This window comes from Poecile atricapillus, chromosome 2, assembly GCF_030490865.1.
Source record: "Poecile atricapillus isolate bPoeAtr1 chromosome 2, bPoeAtr1.hap1, whole genome shotgun sequence".
Classification (NCBI taxonomy): Eukaryota; Metazoa; Chordata; class Aves; order Passeriformes; family Paridae; genus Poecile; species Poecile atricapillus.
The window spans coordinates 88,204,450-88,219,035 of record NC_081250.1 but is presented as its reverse complement, the minus strand read 5'-3'; the positions used below and the strand labels follow the sequence as shown (position 1 = coordinate 88,219,035).

Here is a 14,586-nt window from a genome sequence, read left to right as displayed (position 1 = left end):
GCGGTGGGATATCAAACTCATACCACACATGAGCAACCAGCTTCCCATCTCTGTTTGTCTTTGTCTCAAAGATTTTATTTGTAACTGAGTACACTTGTACTTTGTACAGTAACATCATATTGTAAACCCTTCATAACCTGAGAATGTCAGCCTGAGCTCATGGGTATTTGCTGTCTCTCAAAAAAGTGAGACCTGCTACAGCTGTCCAGGTTTGGCTCTGGGTATAATGTAACATAACAAACTTGTGAGGAGCTATTGTGTCCATCCAATGAGCTAGGTTCAATCATAATGTAGCAAACATTTGCTATACTTTGCAAATACTTTGCTAAGAGACATGAATATAGGACTGTAAAAGGATTGTGAAACTTCCTTTAATAAGTTTGCATAGAAAATTGTGGTTTGAAATAATTTCTCCTTCGCAGATCCATTAGTTCATTTGCACCTGTATAATTGATTTACAAACACCTTTACTCTTTTAAAAAGTTATTTACATGCTTGACAGTATCCTTGCTATCCATACTCGTCATGTAAGAAGCCTGACAATTAACGCTAAGCTGAATTCCACATGTTTGTGGAAGCGAGCCTGCAGATAGCTGTTAATTTCCCTTGGTACCCTTATAAGCCAATATGTTCCTGCTATTTTATTTGCAAAATAAACACTGTACATTTACTTAATTATATTTGATGTCATATTTCCAGGTTTTTCTTTGGCCTACAGGGGCTCAGGGCCCTCAAGGTAGCTTACCTCATTATTAAACAACAGGTATATTACTGTAGTTAATAAATCACGATTGAAGACATGCATAACAAACCAATGCACAGCAGTTTCTGTAATAAAGTGAAAAACATGCCTTTACAGTGAAAAATGTAATTTTCCAAAAGGAACACATGAAGTGCTATTCAAAACTCAAATGTTTATTTGCTATTTTGTCCTATGAATGAATGAATGAATGAATGAATGAATAATAATGTCTGCATTCTAAAATGGAAAATAATTAGCAACAGCATTCACAATGAAGTGGGACAGAGATTGTTGCTGCTTTTATACATTTTTAATTTCAGCTAATTGTTTGAAACTATTTTAAGGGCAGAAGTGACTTCCAGCAGGGTCTGGTCACACCAGTGACTATATCCTTATGGACCAAGTCCTCTCAGCAGATGGATATGTTGCTCTCTCCCCTCTTTGTCTCCACACACTTTTCAAAAAACCTCCAAGGCTCATCCTTTGTCCACAGCCCTCCTAGCTCAACACAGGGCCTCCTAGCTGCCTGAAACAAACAGTTGCCCATGTGGTATTTTAATAAATTATTTTCTTTTGATCCCAACTTGCGTGATTTTTTGTCTTCAGTAGCAACTGTGTAAGTGAAAATTTGGAAGTCTAAAATATTTAAAGCACAAGTTCTTTAGCCAAAGTTCCTGTACAGAAAAATTTTGCTCCTGCACTTCATATTGCATGTGTTAAAATGTAGTTCTGGCTGAAAGAATCACATAATAATTCTGGTGACAGAATTGGAAGATATATTGTATGCAACCAGGTCTGTATTTGCTCAACATATTTAATTACATGGTAAAGTGAATTTATTAAGTTTTCATATTTATGCCTTGACTATTCATCATCAGGTTTCTGTATGCATTTTTGGAAGGGTCTTTTTTGGGTCTGGTCCAAGCACTGCTGAACTGCTCTGATTTGTTTGATATGTCACTATAGTTGCAATGCTTTGCTGCTTTTTTTTTTTCTTTTGCATTTTTATGCTCTGAAAGTAACATCTTTTTCTTTATCTTTTTTTAAAGATAAAGACATTCCCTGCTGATACATCTAATCCTTTTTTCGATCCCTTTACAACAGTACCACAGTTTTCTGTAAGTAGAATGTGCAACTAAAAAACTGTGTTTTAACACAATTCCAACTGATTTTTTTTAAGTGTTAGAAATCTATGCATTAAGCATTCCTCAAAAAAATAAAAAATAGAAATTCCAAGTAGAAATTAAGAGTACGAAGCAGTTAAATATTCCCATTATACAGAAATGTTGCCTGCATTCAGACATTGCTCCTTACTAGACAGAGGACTAAAAGTTGAAGGTCAAGGTTCACCACGAATGAAGTCACTCCCAAAATGCTGATTTCAGGACTGTAGAGGTCCCTTGTGAAGCTCCATAACATCTTTACAGGGAGCAGTAATGGAATGGGAAGACTTAGTCCTCTGTCTATCAACTGCATGGCTTCCTGCCTGAAACCGCCTGCTGTGCCATCACAAAGAGGGCCCTGATTCTCATTGAATTTACAGCTGAATTTTAAAGAATTATAGTTAGTGTGTGAATGACTACAGTGGTATCTTTGTACAAACTCTCATGTTTACCCAAAAACTTGAATCCAATATTGAACTGCATTCTTGTTAAATTTTCAAAGAAGATGTGATTTAGGGACTTTGGTGTGGTAAACTACATACAAACAGAAAAAACTTATCTGACAATTTTAAAAGTAAGTATGATCAAAATCTTGCTTTGGTGGCAGAGGCATTATGTAATAAGTAGGATAAAAAAAGTATGACAAAATTAACTACTCTTTAAAAAACACCCTGCTTATAAACACCATGTCAAATGACTTAAAATTTTAAAGTTACATTTGAAAAATGAAGCATTTCAGACTTTGACCTTAAATTTTACTGGTTGCAGCAATCTATATCTGGCATATAATCCAAGATGAGTAACTTCATTCACTGTTGGATCATGTGAAGGTTCTGTTTGTATTTAATGATTTAAAGAAAGAGGCTTTTCTTTCACAATAAACCTGATCATGGGCTTTTATGTAAATGTGATTTTTTTCTCCAAATAGGTACTTTAAAGCCAGAGTTAGTTAGCCTCCCCAAGCTGTGTAAGTGCCACAGTTGAGCTCTAATTAAATGCATTTGAAAGCACACAGGAATGTCACAGCAGTGTTTCATTGTGTCAGCCAAGTCCAGACCATACAATTGTGATGAAAGCTAACTCAAAGTTCAGTGCATGCATATTTCACAGTACTCCTTTATCTAAGCAAAATGATGTGCCCCCCCAAAATAGCTTTCCCACTAATTAGTATTGATTGTCAGATGTTGTTTTTCTGTCTCTGGCAGTTAGGATGAAAGTAAAATTTTGGAGGGCTATATAACATACATTTTCATAATTGGGGGGTCAGAAATCTAAAATACAAACAGAAGATCTACCAATATACTCACAGAAATTTCCATATTGCAGAAAATGGCTCTTTCATGGCAAATTCAGATGTTTAATTTTTGTTATGTTCTATCAGGAGGAAAGAAGCAAAGCAGAATTCAAACTAATGTTTCTGAAATCCCATCTTCTCCGCCCAGATTTCTATTTTTCTGGGCAGGGTGGAGGACAAAATCGAGATCACAAATATTTAAAGTACCATTTCAATAATAAAATGATGTATGATGCATCACATGATCTTGTACATTCCTTTTAGTGAGTTATGTACAACTATCTGGAGCAAACAGGCAACTACCTACGGGACTGCACAGAGATGGAAGACGATTAGGAGGGGTTAGGTGGCTTTGGTCCTGTGTTTCTTGGCCCTATGTCCCAGCCCAAAGGGAGGTGTCTCTCCACAGCAGCAGTTCAGATCATCCTGATGCACTGCTGAGAGCTACACCACAGGCAGGAGCTGTAAGGGAAGGGTAGCTAGGACTTGGAGGCAGATTTAACTCTCAATGGTCTTCAGTCACACACAGACCCAGATGGTAATGTTTGTTAATTGTTTTCTTTTTTTTGTTGTTTCCTTTCCTTGTTTATCCTTCCCCTTCACTCCTTTTTTTTCTTCTTTTTTAAATGGAAGGAAACATTAAAATATTATTAAGCAGGAAAAGGATTAGTGACATTTAGAAGGCTTTACCTTTTATGTACAGCTTCAAATTTGGTGGTGTATATGCAGTTGTGTTGATTTGATCAGATGAAAAATTAGATGACTTGGTTACCTGAAATGTTTAAATCAAGCCAGGAACCATCTGAATTTCAGAGATTTCCACAGAAAAATGGCAGGCATGATGGCCATATTCTCAGGCAGGTGTAAGTCACATAGATTTAAATTAATGAAATTATGTCTGTTTAGGTCAGTTAAATATTTGGCTTAAGTGTACTGTGCAATCAGACATATATACAAAAAGATACTTTGGATATCTACTGTTAAATAATCATCCAGAGCAAACACATTATGGGATTCAAGGCAATTTTTCAGCAAGTGTAGTTGGTCATCACTGCTGATTTCAGTGAGGCTGGGAGAATATATGACCTTCAGAGTGATGTCTTCTTCTCATGCCATAGAGTAAGATCTGTCAGTCTTCGTAGCACAGGGATCCTGTATGAGGAACACCAAATTTCATACCCCTGCATTTTGTAAGGTTGAGTTTTAAAAGCTGAATGACAGAGAATTTTGAGCAGATTATATTAGCCATTATTTACACACAGGAGAGTTTCATTAATTGATTTTCCATTTTACTAATTTTTTTGAAATTAATGGAATTCCTTTTGCTTCAAAGGTTATTTTGGATCATTAAAGATGTGTTTAGACATGTTAAAAAGTGACAATAATCAAGCAAACCTAAAACTGCCAGTCTTTTCTGGGCTCAAATAGTTTTCCCACTGTTTAAACTAAGTTTGTGAATCACTAGAGGGCTGCAGAATTTGAGAAATAATTAGACCAAAAAAAAAAAAAAAAGTTGCTCTTCAAATAGCTGCTTTCTTATTATGGTGACTTTTCTTCCTTCCTGCCTTAGACTCTGAACCATGTCCAGAAGAAATAGTCATCGAAGAAGAAAGGTAGCTGATACCAGTAGGAGTGTGTTTTAATGATCCTCACACACTGATAACTGCAGTTGCTCTGTATTCTTCTCAGGTCAGGGTCAGACATGAGCCACAGACACTAGCTGTTGTTGTTTGGCATGAGAAATAGCCCATGCCAAAAAGCAAGACAGGGCTGTTTGGTCTTTAGGGATCCTCCTCCTCTGGTTGTAAAATTAGCCCAGTCTTTGCTATAATATTGTTTTGCTGAAATACCTCACCTAAAAGACAGGAGATGGATGGTTGCTTGCTGCTTGTCTTAAATCTCCACTTTCAATATTGCCTTAACATTGCCTTTCACTGGGTACTGCAAGAATATCTCTCTTGAGGCATGTTCCAGTTAGCAAAAGTGGGAAAGGGATGGAGATTTTGAAACCTGGATTCCTAAAAGCCCAGACTCCCAGCTGTTAAAAAAACACAGATTAGTTAGATGACTCACCAGCACATTGTGTAGGACTACTGAAGCACATTCCAGGAATCTCGTGTTGTCAACATTCTGCATAGTTTTTAGGGAAAATGCAATAATGATAAGTGTCATTCTCCAAACTGATCATTTTTTTTACCTGAATGCTGCCAGTCTCATACGTGCAGTGTCATTTCACCTGGTGCATGTTGCAATCAGGCTTGTTCCTCAGGCATCAAAAGAGGTGGCTGTCCAGCATCTGCAGAGGCTGCGCTGAGAGGTTATAGCCACAGCCTCTCAATTGTTCTCATTCTTAGTTGCTGTTACTGAGTGCTTGGCAATGAGTTGGAAAGTGAAGAATGGCGAGACCAGTAGAAGCTAACCTACATTTTTTTCTTTATCTGTGTGTATAATTTTTTATTTTTTTATTTTTAGGCAGAATTTGCAGACAGCAAATTACAGTGCTGTGGGGTGCAGTCATCTCCTAAGATTACGCTGGTGTCTCCATCACCTGTCCTGAGGTCTCTGGCAGAGACTATACCAACACCAACAGTCCAGACAGTATATACGTCGCATAAGCCCATTTCGCTGGCAGACAGGTACTGTGCAGTTCTTTCACAGAAATACTATGATGCTTTCTGCATCAAAAGAATCAGCTTGGTTTCCCTTTTTCTTTCATAAATACCATAAAGTGTCATTTTCTCTTATACCAAAAGATTATTGCTTGACTACTTCAGAATAGGTGGGTTATGTAAAGAAATATCTGTAACTCATCCTCTCATGCTCTGAGATTAAAAAAAGCCTACCTTAATTAACTGCTGCAGCCAGCAGTACACCGTTTCTGTGGCCAATGGCCTGGAGAGAAAGCGTGAAGATTTTCCTCAGGCAAGTCATTTTGTCTGAACCACAAAGGTTTTGTTTTAATAATTGCCATTACAATTTGTTTTTTGAAATTAGATGTACATGGGGGAAAGCTGAGGTTGAGAAATGTCGGTTCTTCTAAATGAAAAACAGGCATTGGTTTTCTTTTTTTTTCCTCTTTTTATTTTTTTCTTTTTTACTAATGTCAAACTACAGTGGTCTTGTAATTTCTCAGAGAAACAAGAAGCTATACCACCTTTCCACAGGCAGACTCTTCAGTTTTCTATTCTTTCATTCTACTGGTTTTGCATGCTGGCTCCTTATTCTGTAATTTATTCAAAGCTGAACTTCTCAAAGCTGATAATTTACTGAATATAAATGTATCAGTGGATGTACTCAGTACTTCTGGAGCACAAATAGTCCAAACCTTATGAAAAGTGTTTCTTTGACATAATAATGAATTAGACTTTTTTACTTTTGGATTCCTAGTCAATTCCTATTTTTGGTTGCTAATTATTTTTTGCAGATGTTGGTTAATTGCACCTGCACACTTGTTCAACACTGCTAACTCATCTAAGAATTTATCATTCCAGTGAAAATGTAACTCTGAAGCTGTAGTGCTGAACTCAGCTTCTGTAAGATGGCTCGAGTACAAGTGGGTGATTCTACCCCTGCTTGTCCATGAATGGGATTCAAGGTTTCTGCAATGCAGTTTAAATCTCCAAACTTTGTTACAAATGTGAGATATATCTAAAAATCAGAAAAGCATGGTAAACAGTTTCAGAAATGGAATTGCTAACTCAGGGCACTCCCAGGGTTACAAAGCCTATGGGCTCTGGAGTGAATTGGTGAGAGCAAGGACCTCAGGTTCTGATTTTGGCATCCTGATATGTGAAGGACTGTGGTAAATTCAGAACATCTATATATCTATATAGATATGTAGATATCCCTCAATATCAGATTACACCAAAGAGCAGAAGACTGTACCGGTATTCTTTCATAATGGAATTTACTGTATCTGCTCCATTTTTAGAGTCCTTGTCCAGCTTCCTTTGAAATCAGTAGCCTTTAATGGGGTTAGATGAAATTATAAACTGTTTTGCCATGTGGATCTTTTTATATCCTTCTTCTTGCCTCTGTTTGCTCTTCAGAAATATCAAGCGATACTTGTTTTTGAATCAGCCACCAGTTATCTGTTTTTTCACTGAATTGAGTCTGACCTTTTTTCCCCCCTCCTTTGGTATTTTGAAAATGTTAATTATTTTAAATTGAAATCTGAGACTTATTGTTCCCATAATTGGCTGTTTGTGCATTAATTACACAGTGCTGAGACTCTGAGGCGTGAACTTGAGAGAGAGAAAATGATGAAAAGACTCTTGATGACAGAATTATGAAATTCGCACTTCCGTCAGATGGAGAATGGATTGGGGCCTTTCATGTGCCTTCTGTCTGTTTACATTCCTCTGCTTCTGTGTACTCAACATAATGCATTGGGAAAATGTGTGATATTCCTGGCTCGCCTGGATTCACCACGGTTGGTTAAAATTACGTCTCGGCTAGACTTTAACTTGAAGGAGTTCCTTTATTCATTTGCTGCTGGGAAATAAACCTTCAATCCTTTATCTCTCCTGAGATTTTATACTATTAACACAATTAATTTCTGGTTTGGTTTTGGTAAATCTAGGGCAAAGAGGATCAGCAAGGAGCATACTGATTTCTATTGGGAAACACTGTTCTGTACATATGTTAATAAGTGCACAGAAATTAATGTTATGCAGAATATTTTGATAGTAACATAGAAAATATGTCATTTTGTACAACTGAAAATTGCAATGAGCTACTGCTATTTGTTAAGAGAACCATTTTTAAAGCAGAAGAATGATTATTGCATCCTAACCCCAGGACTGTTAGTCTCCACAGAATAAATGGCTGTCTTATTAAATTCCTAACCTTAACCTTCACTCAGAGATATAAATAGCTGCAAGGGGGAGAGACACCCCACCACACAGATATACACACCCAATACTCCCTATAGCTTGTCACCTTGACCTAAACCTTCAGCTAAATAAATCTTAAGGTATTTCCAATGATGGATGGAAAAGAATCCGTTGTTTAAAATAATTTGCTACTGACTTTCTAGCTTGATACTGACTTTTTTAAAGTGAGTGCAGAGTTTTACCTTCTCCAGTTTGCCTAGGCTTTAGGGCTAGCCCACACTCAGACATCTGCCCCAGCACTGAAGGTTGCAGAGCCTCAGCGGTGTGGACGTAGCTCACATATGGAGAATTTTTTCCTTCCTGGGTAAATAAACCACCTTCCTGACTGACATGAATTGATTGGTCTCTTTTAAGAACAAGAACAATGACAGTTTATGGCATAGCTGTGCCTATACCCATATTTTTAACTCTACCTATCAGCACGTCTGTCCCAGCAAACCTGTGGAGGATGTGCCTGGCTATACATCCCGTTCACCTCCAACACCCAAGCAGCCTCTACATCCAGTGGAGCTATCTCAGGCATGAGGTGGGGTGGGTGGTCCAGCACTAGCAGAGCCGCAACCGCAGGGAGGGAATTAGTGGTATACAGGTAATGCTACCAACTGTCTCCTAGGGAAAGAAAAGGTCTCTGTTTCCCCTTCTTCAGTAGTGCAGGGTCATCTAGAAAACTTACAACATCTGACTGTCAGCTACAAGGTACTCTTTCAACAGGAAAGCTTTTGTGCATTTTGTATGGCTGAAGATGTATATTTTTCTGTTACTCTGTACACTATGTTCTGTAATTTGTGTTACTATAAAAGATTGCCCTTCATCTGGCACTGATTACAATGGCTTTATCTCAGCTTAAGAAGTTTGTTTGTGTGGAGGCTGGGAAGTGAATGCTGTGAGGCTGGGTTTCCTTCAGAGTTAGCTTCTGCTGTTTTTCTAAGACGAGAGTTCTGGAGATCTTCATAAGACTGTGGATTGCAGTGTGAAGGTATAAAATGATTTGTCTATTTTATATTTGCTAGGACAAAAAAATTAGCATTAGGCTTCCCATTTAAATCCACCAAACCCAAAACTTTCTGGTTGCCATAAACTGGGTCAAAATACACAGCACAACAGTTAGATAGAAAAGAACATTAAAAAATTTAATCAAGTGGCTCAACACAAGCAGTGGGCACAAGAAGCCACAAAACCATACCTGGACTGTAGATTTAAGAACATTCCAATGACTTTTTTGGGTAATCAGATATGACTTGTATGCTGTCTACCCTCTCGTTACAGTGCCAGGACACTTCTGTTCCTTATGTTTTAATGCCCCACTCCATCAATCCAGGGTTCTTAAAAATTGATTAGGTACATTAAATCCCTGTGAGGAAATCAGAAAGGAGGGGAAAATGCACAGGCACAAAATAATGCAATTTCCTGCTACTCTTTTCTCACCGCTTCCCAGAAGGTATTGGTGAGGGAGAAGCAGCAGCACGTTTTGCCTGTGTCCAAGTGAGAGTGAGCATTTTGAAGAACAAATAAAAGAAAATTTTAACTAGAAATGCTGGTTTGGGAGAGGAAAATTAAGTAAGGTTAAGAGTGGCCCAGTGCTGACTAACTGAATCTAGTTTTCTGCCTGTTAGGCAGAAGCCAATTGTGTTTGAACTGGCAACAGTTTCACAAAGTCACTATCAAGGAAAACCCGGGGGAAAAAAACAAACAGAAAAAAATCCAAACACACCTTTCAGTCATACTGATTGCCATGGAGTGGACTTTAGGAACCCCACAATATGCCTTCAGGTTTTGGGGGCAAAACAGATTCATGTTAGGACAGTCTGGTCACTTAAGCAAAAGCCTTTGGCAAAACTAAACTATGGGCCTTTAGCGCATAAGATGTACTGGCTCATAAACAGACTATTATTTTACTGTTTTTAATGCATCATTTTTGCTCCCATTGTATAAAATTTCTTCAGCTGAAATAGTCAGAACTGGAAAACAATGTGAACCAAGGTTTATATGGCCAAGTCTTTATAGCTGAGGCATGCTCTGGGATAGCTGAAGAAGGGCAGAAATTCCTCCTCCTTTGCTTCCCATGAGGAGAAGAGGGGAAGGCTTATGTGTCTCCTTAATTTCTGTGGGACATTTTCTACAGAACAACTCCAAGTACGTTGCCTTGTCGTGTTTTAGTGTCTTATCCACTGGCTGCCACCGTTTCCTATTCTGCAGTCTAATGGAGCTTTATTAAAACTGCTTTACTGATATCAAACTAAACTTTTAACTGTGGAATGTCATCATCTTGTTCTTTCTTACTACGTACCTTCTTCAGCCATGCTTCAGCATCTCAGTTTTCACATCCTCTGAAGAAACACTTCTGCCTCACCTCTGGTTGGGAATTACAGTGTTAGGACACCTGTTACCCAAAACTACTGTGAACAAGACAGTGTCTACATGAACATATTGCAGAGGGGTAGATATTGCAGATTTGCCCCTACAGTTAAACTTTACAGGTGTTAAAGGATACTCTGCCTGAAGGTATGTCTATATAATAGTGCAGAGGTATCTGAGCTAGCTTTAAGCTTGCATATGTAGATGTGGCAGCATGAAGCCCAGCACAGGCTATCACTCTCATGTACATTGACATATGTAAAGATAATGCATTTGAACAGCAGCCTTCTGAAGCATGGTCTCCAGAACTGGTGACAGGAAAGGGTGGCTGAAAGGATTTTGTCTCTTCAGCTCTCCTGGGAAAGGGTTTATCTCATCTAACATTAAAATGCCCAGCTCTCACCTGATGAGAGATCAAAGGAACTGTCTTCCAGAGGTGCCTCTGACTTAAAGTGTCTACCTTTATACAGATTAAAGTTAAGTGAGATGAATCCTGCTTTCCGTCCCTCTGGCTAGGTCTACATTGCAAACCCTTGCTGACTCAGCTGCATCATCCAGGGTTCAGCTTCGAGGTACGATTTGTGATCGGCGTAGCTCTGCCGGCGAAAGCCTTGCGCTTTAGGTGTAAATAAACTGCGAGAAATATCCTTTTGTTAGGATAGCTTTTATCCCTTGTGGAAGAACAGAGAGCTGGGATAACAACTTACAGTGACATAAGCACAGAGGCTTCGCTATAGTCACGCTCCATCTGGGAGCAGCTGGTTGATGAAACCTCCTGTTATAGCCACACTGGCAAAGCTAATCAGGGGTGACCCCGGCTTTTCACAGGGCCCCGAGTGATGCTCTGACCCCGTCAGCAGATCCCAGCTTTTCAGCGTGAAGTCTCTAAGCAGCTGAATGCAGTGTTGTCATGTTTGGGTGATTCCAGCAAAATCTATTGGCCATTTACATAGCTATGCAAGGAGTTAAATATTTTCTCATTTTGCAGTCTCTTATTGAAGCCAACAAATCGTGCTTTGTTTTTGTGTGGCTCAGCTGTTCCCAATATTTTGTTTTAAAAGGAATAACCGGGTTTTCTTTAGAAACGTTGGTTGAGATTTAACACCTCTCTCAGATCCCACCGTGTGTGCAGACTTTCGATGTTTCATAGACCCTGGAAGTGCAAAATTTGAAAATTAACTCCTCCAAAGTTTCAGTTCATGGCTTCACTCTCTTGCAACAGGATGCCTACGTGCCCATTTGAAACAGAGCTGGCAATGCAGTGAAATGTTTCATTGGAGGCAGCATCATGTTTTGTTTGAACTGTTTACGAATAACCTTTGCTTTTATTTATTTATTTTTTTCTGAATATATTTCTGTTTCATTTGCTACAAAAAAACTACTTGTAATTATGCAATGGAATATTTTTTCTTTTTTTTTCTTTCTTTTTTTTTTTTAATGTCCTGATGTTCAAGGAGTTTGCAATAAATATACTGAGACTGATCTGTAATTGCATGTAAGATTAGCCTCACTGTGTTTTGTAAAGTTAAGTGCCGTAAAAGAAGCTGTAGATGACGTGGGGAAGGAGGGAAGATAGAGAGTAAGTGGAGGAGAAGGCTTCTTTGGCAGCTGCAGCACTGAGTGGTGGGTAGCAGCTTTAAAGCAAGACTGCTCACACCATTTTGTTTAAACTGAGTAGCAGCGTGTATCATCAGACAGTGTATGATGGCATTTTGTTGAAAACATGCCTAAAGAGAAACTTTTACGGCTCAGCTGTTTACCTGTTCCTGTATTCATGCCTGCAATAAAAGAGATGAAAAATAAATCACAGAGTCTGAGCAATTTGTAGTCAAACCAGTCATTTAGGAGGCAAGGGGCAACATGCCAATTAAACATTTGCTTGCTAGGAAAGTGGATCTACCATCATAAAAAAAATTACAATGCAATTCTTCGTAAAGCCCAGAGGGTTTCCTCCAGTTTATAGTCTAGTGTTGTAGGGTGCCAGTCGTCTGTGGGGTCATTAGGTGGGGCACACTTTGCTGCATTCCAGAGCCAGAAAAACACTGGCAGGATCAAGGTAGACAAACACAGAACTTGGCAGGTTTTTGGGCTTTCATCTAGGGCTCAAAAGGCAGCAGAAAGTATTACTAGAGTGGAAGGGGTGGGGAGGAATGTTCCACACAGGGCTGAGAGACACCAGGTTGTTAAATTGCTCCATCGAGGAAAATTTAAAAACATACCCACCAAAAAAACCAAAACAAACAAAGCCTGTTCACTGTATTTTTTCTCAAACACAATTAAAATGTTTCACTTGGATTTTTGCCTTTGATTTTGCCTTTCTTTCAATGTCTAAATAAAAAGTTGCTGCAGAATGAAACATTTCCCTTTCCTTCAAAGATCTCTAAATCAGAACATTTTGACATTAACTTTCCCAGTGCACTTACGAAATTAAATCCCAGCAATGTTCACCCCATTTTCTGAGGTTGCCAAAACTCAGTATTCAGAAGGAATCTGATCCCAACCCAATTTCTCCATCTGGATCTTCTTCTATTTTTATTCTCTATGAGGGGAAGTCAGAGGAGCAACAGATAAGCATTCTTCCAACTCTACTCAATTTATACCAAGAAAATTGATTATCCAGACAGCAAACTTAGTTAATTAATTCTCCTTAATAAAGAACTTTGCTAAAGAATAGTGTTCTGAGGTGCAGTGTAATGAGAAGCTGCACACTAAAAGGTCAGCAAATACTCTTGTGGAATTCAGCTGCAATGGAAAAGTGTGGGGACTTCAGAGATGTAAATCTGAACAATCTTTTGGTTAGTTATCAGATGACTGATCTATGAGACTGAGTGTGAAGTCACTGAGATTAATTCTGTATCTCTGGGGACATGCTTTCTCAAGCAGAAAACAGACTTTGCATACAGGCTCTGTTATGTTGGGGCAGAGGGACAATAAGGCAATGGTTTCAGCCTGGCTGTGGTGCAAAAATCCTGTAGCAGCAAGGGGAAGGGGGTAGGAAGGCACGCATCAGGGTGCGAACACAGGCAAGTGGAAGGAAGCCCAAGACTCATGAAAGACAATGGCCATGCCTTTGCCAAGCACAGTGAAGCCTTTGGGGCTGATCAGCACTGGGATCCCCCTGCCCAAGTGCAACTTGACCTGAAGGGCAGCCCTGCAGCAAACCCAGAGTCAGGTCTGGTTGTGACCAGATTGTGCAGGAGGATACACCAGGGAATGAGGGAAATAAAAGTTCAACTATTGCCCTTTCCCAGCCACCCCAGGACAGGCTCATGGGAGCAGCTCAGCTTCTGGTGTCAGATGAGGAGAGCAGGCTTGCCCTTTTTGTGAGGAGCTAGAAATAGGAGCAGTTTAGCTGTGGCATTTAGATTTAGCAGTTTAGATGTGTTTGACGACCCTGACCATTACAACTACATCTTATGTGCTGCCAGTAGCACATCTGGTCTCTGAGGTGTCTCCTCACCAGCCTTTAGGGTCTGTGATGGTCAGGAGAATAGGGGTAAACAACAGCGAAAAAGAGAGCAGAAAGCAACCCACACTGTCACCTGCTGGGGAGCCTGACGGCAAAGTACTGCCTGAAACGTTATTTGCCTTTTTACTTTATTTTAAAATTACAAATATAAAATTGCCTCATTACATAAGCAATATGCAATTGGTACTAATTATGTTATTTTTAAATGAGTATTTTTACAGTGTGTGTTTGCTATATAATGCCAGTGAGTGCTCAGCTGTGTCATCAGAGTGGCATAAAAACCACATGGATCTCTATTATTTCATGCAGTGATTATTCAGTTCTTCAAGCAGGGAGCAAGTTAACCCTCCTTCATTATTCTTCCTCTGCCTTTTATTAGCAAACTCTTCTGGAAATCCAAGAAACCACAGCAATAATTACTTTCCTAAAAGATATTTGGTCAGTCAACTTAGCATCCTAGGGACTCCATGATGTGAAGAACTCAAATATCTTATTTTTTTAATTATTTGCCTTGCTCTCAAAAAGAACAACCAAAAAAGCATGATTTCTGTGGTGTCTCATTCTCTGCTCTGGCTGCTGGTCCCCTTCCAGCAATGCCAAGCTTGGTAAGAACACAAGGTGGTATGGCATGAGACAACAAAAATTGTGTGGGGCTTTTGGAGGGAGGA

The 14,586-nt window shown here is 39.1% G+C and overlaps 1 protein-coding gene across 1 annotated transcript in view; it reads left to right on the top strand.

Annotated features, from left to right (window-relative positions):
* Positions 1 to 12,233, top strand: part of EPB41L4B (erythrocyte membrane protein band 4.1 like 4B) — a 167,678-nt gene extending 155,445 nt beyond the window's left edge. Inside the window, exons 23-25 of the mRNA XM_058833180.1 lie at positions 1,792 to 1,860; positions 5,672 to 5,835; positions 7,422 to 12,233. Coding sequence (XP_058689163.1) covers positions 1,792 to 1,860; positions 5,672 to 5,835; positions 7,422 to 7,491 — 303 coding nt within the window. The 3' untranslated portion in view covers positions 7,492 to 12,233. The remainder of the gene's footprint in view (positions 1 to 1,791; positions 1,861 to 5,671; positions 5,836 to 7,421) is intronic.
* The last annotated feature ends 2,353 nt before the right edge of the window (positions 12,234 to 14,586 follow it).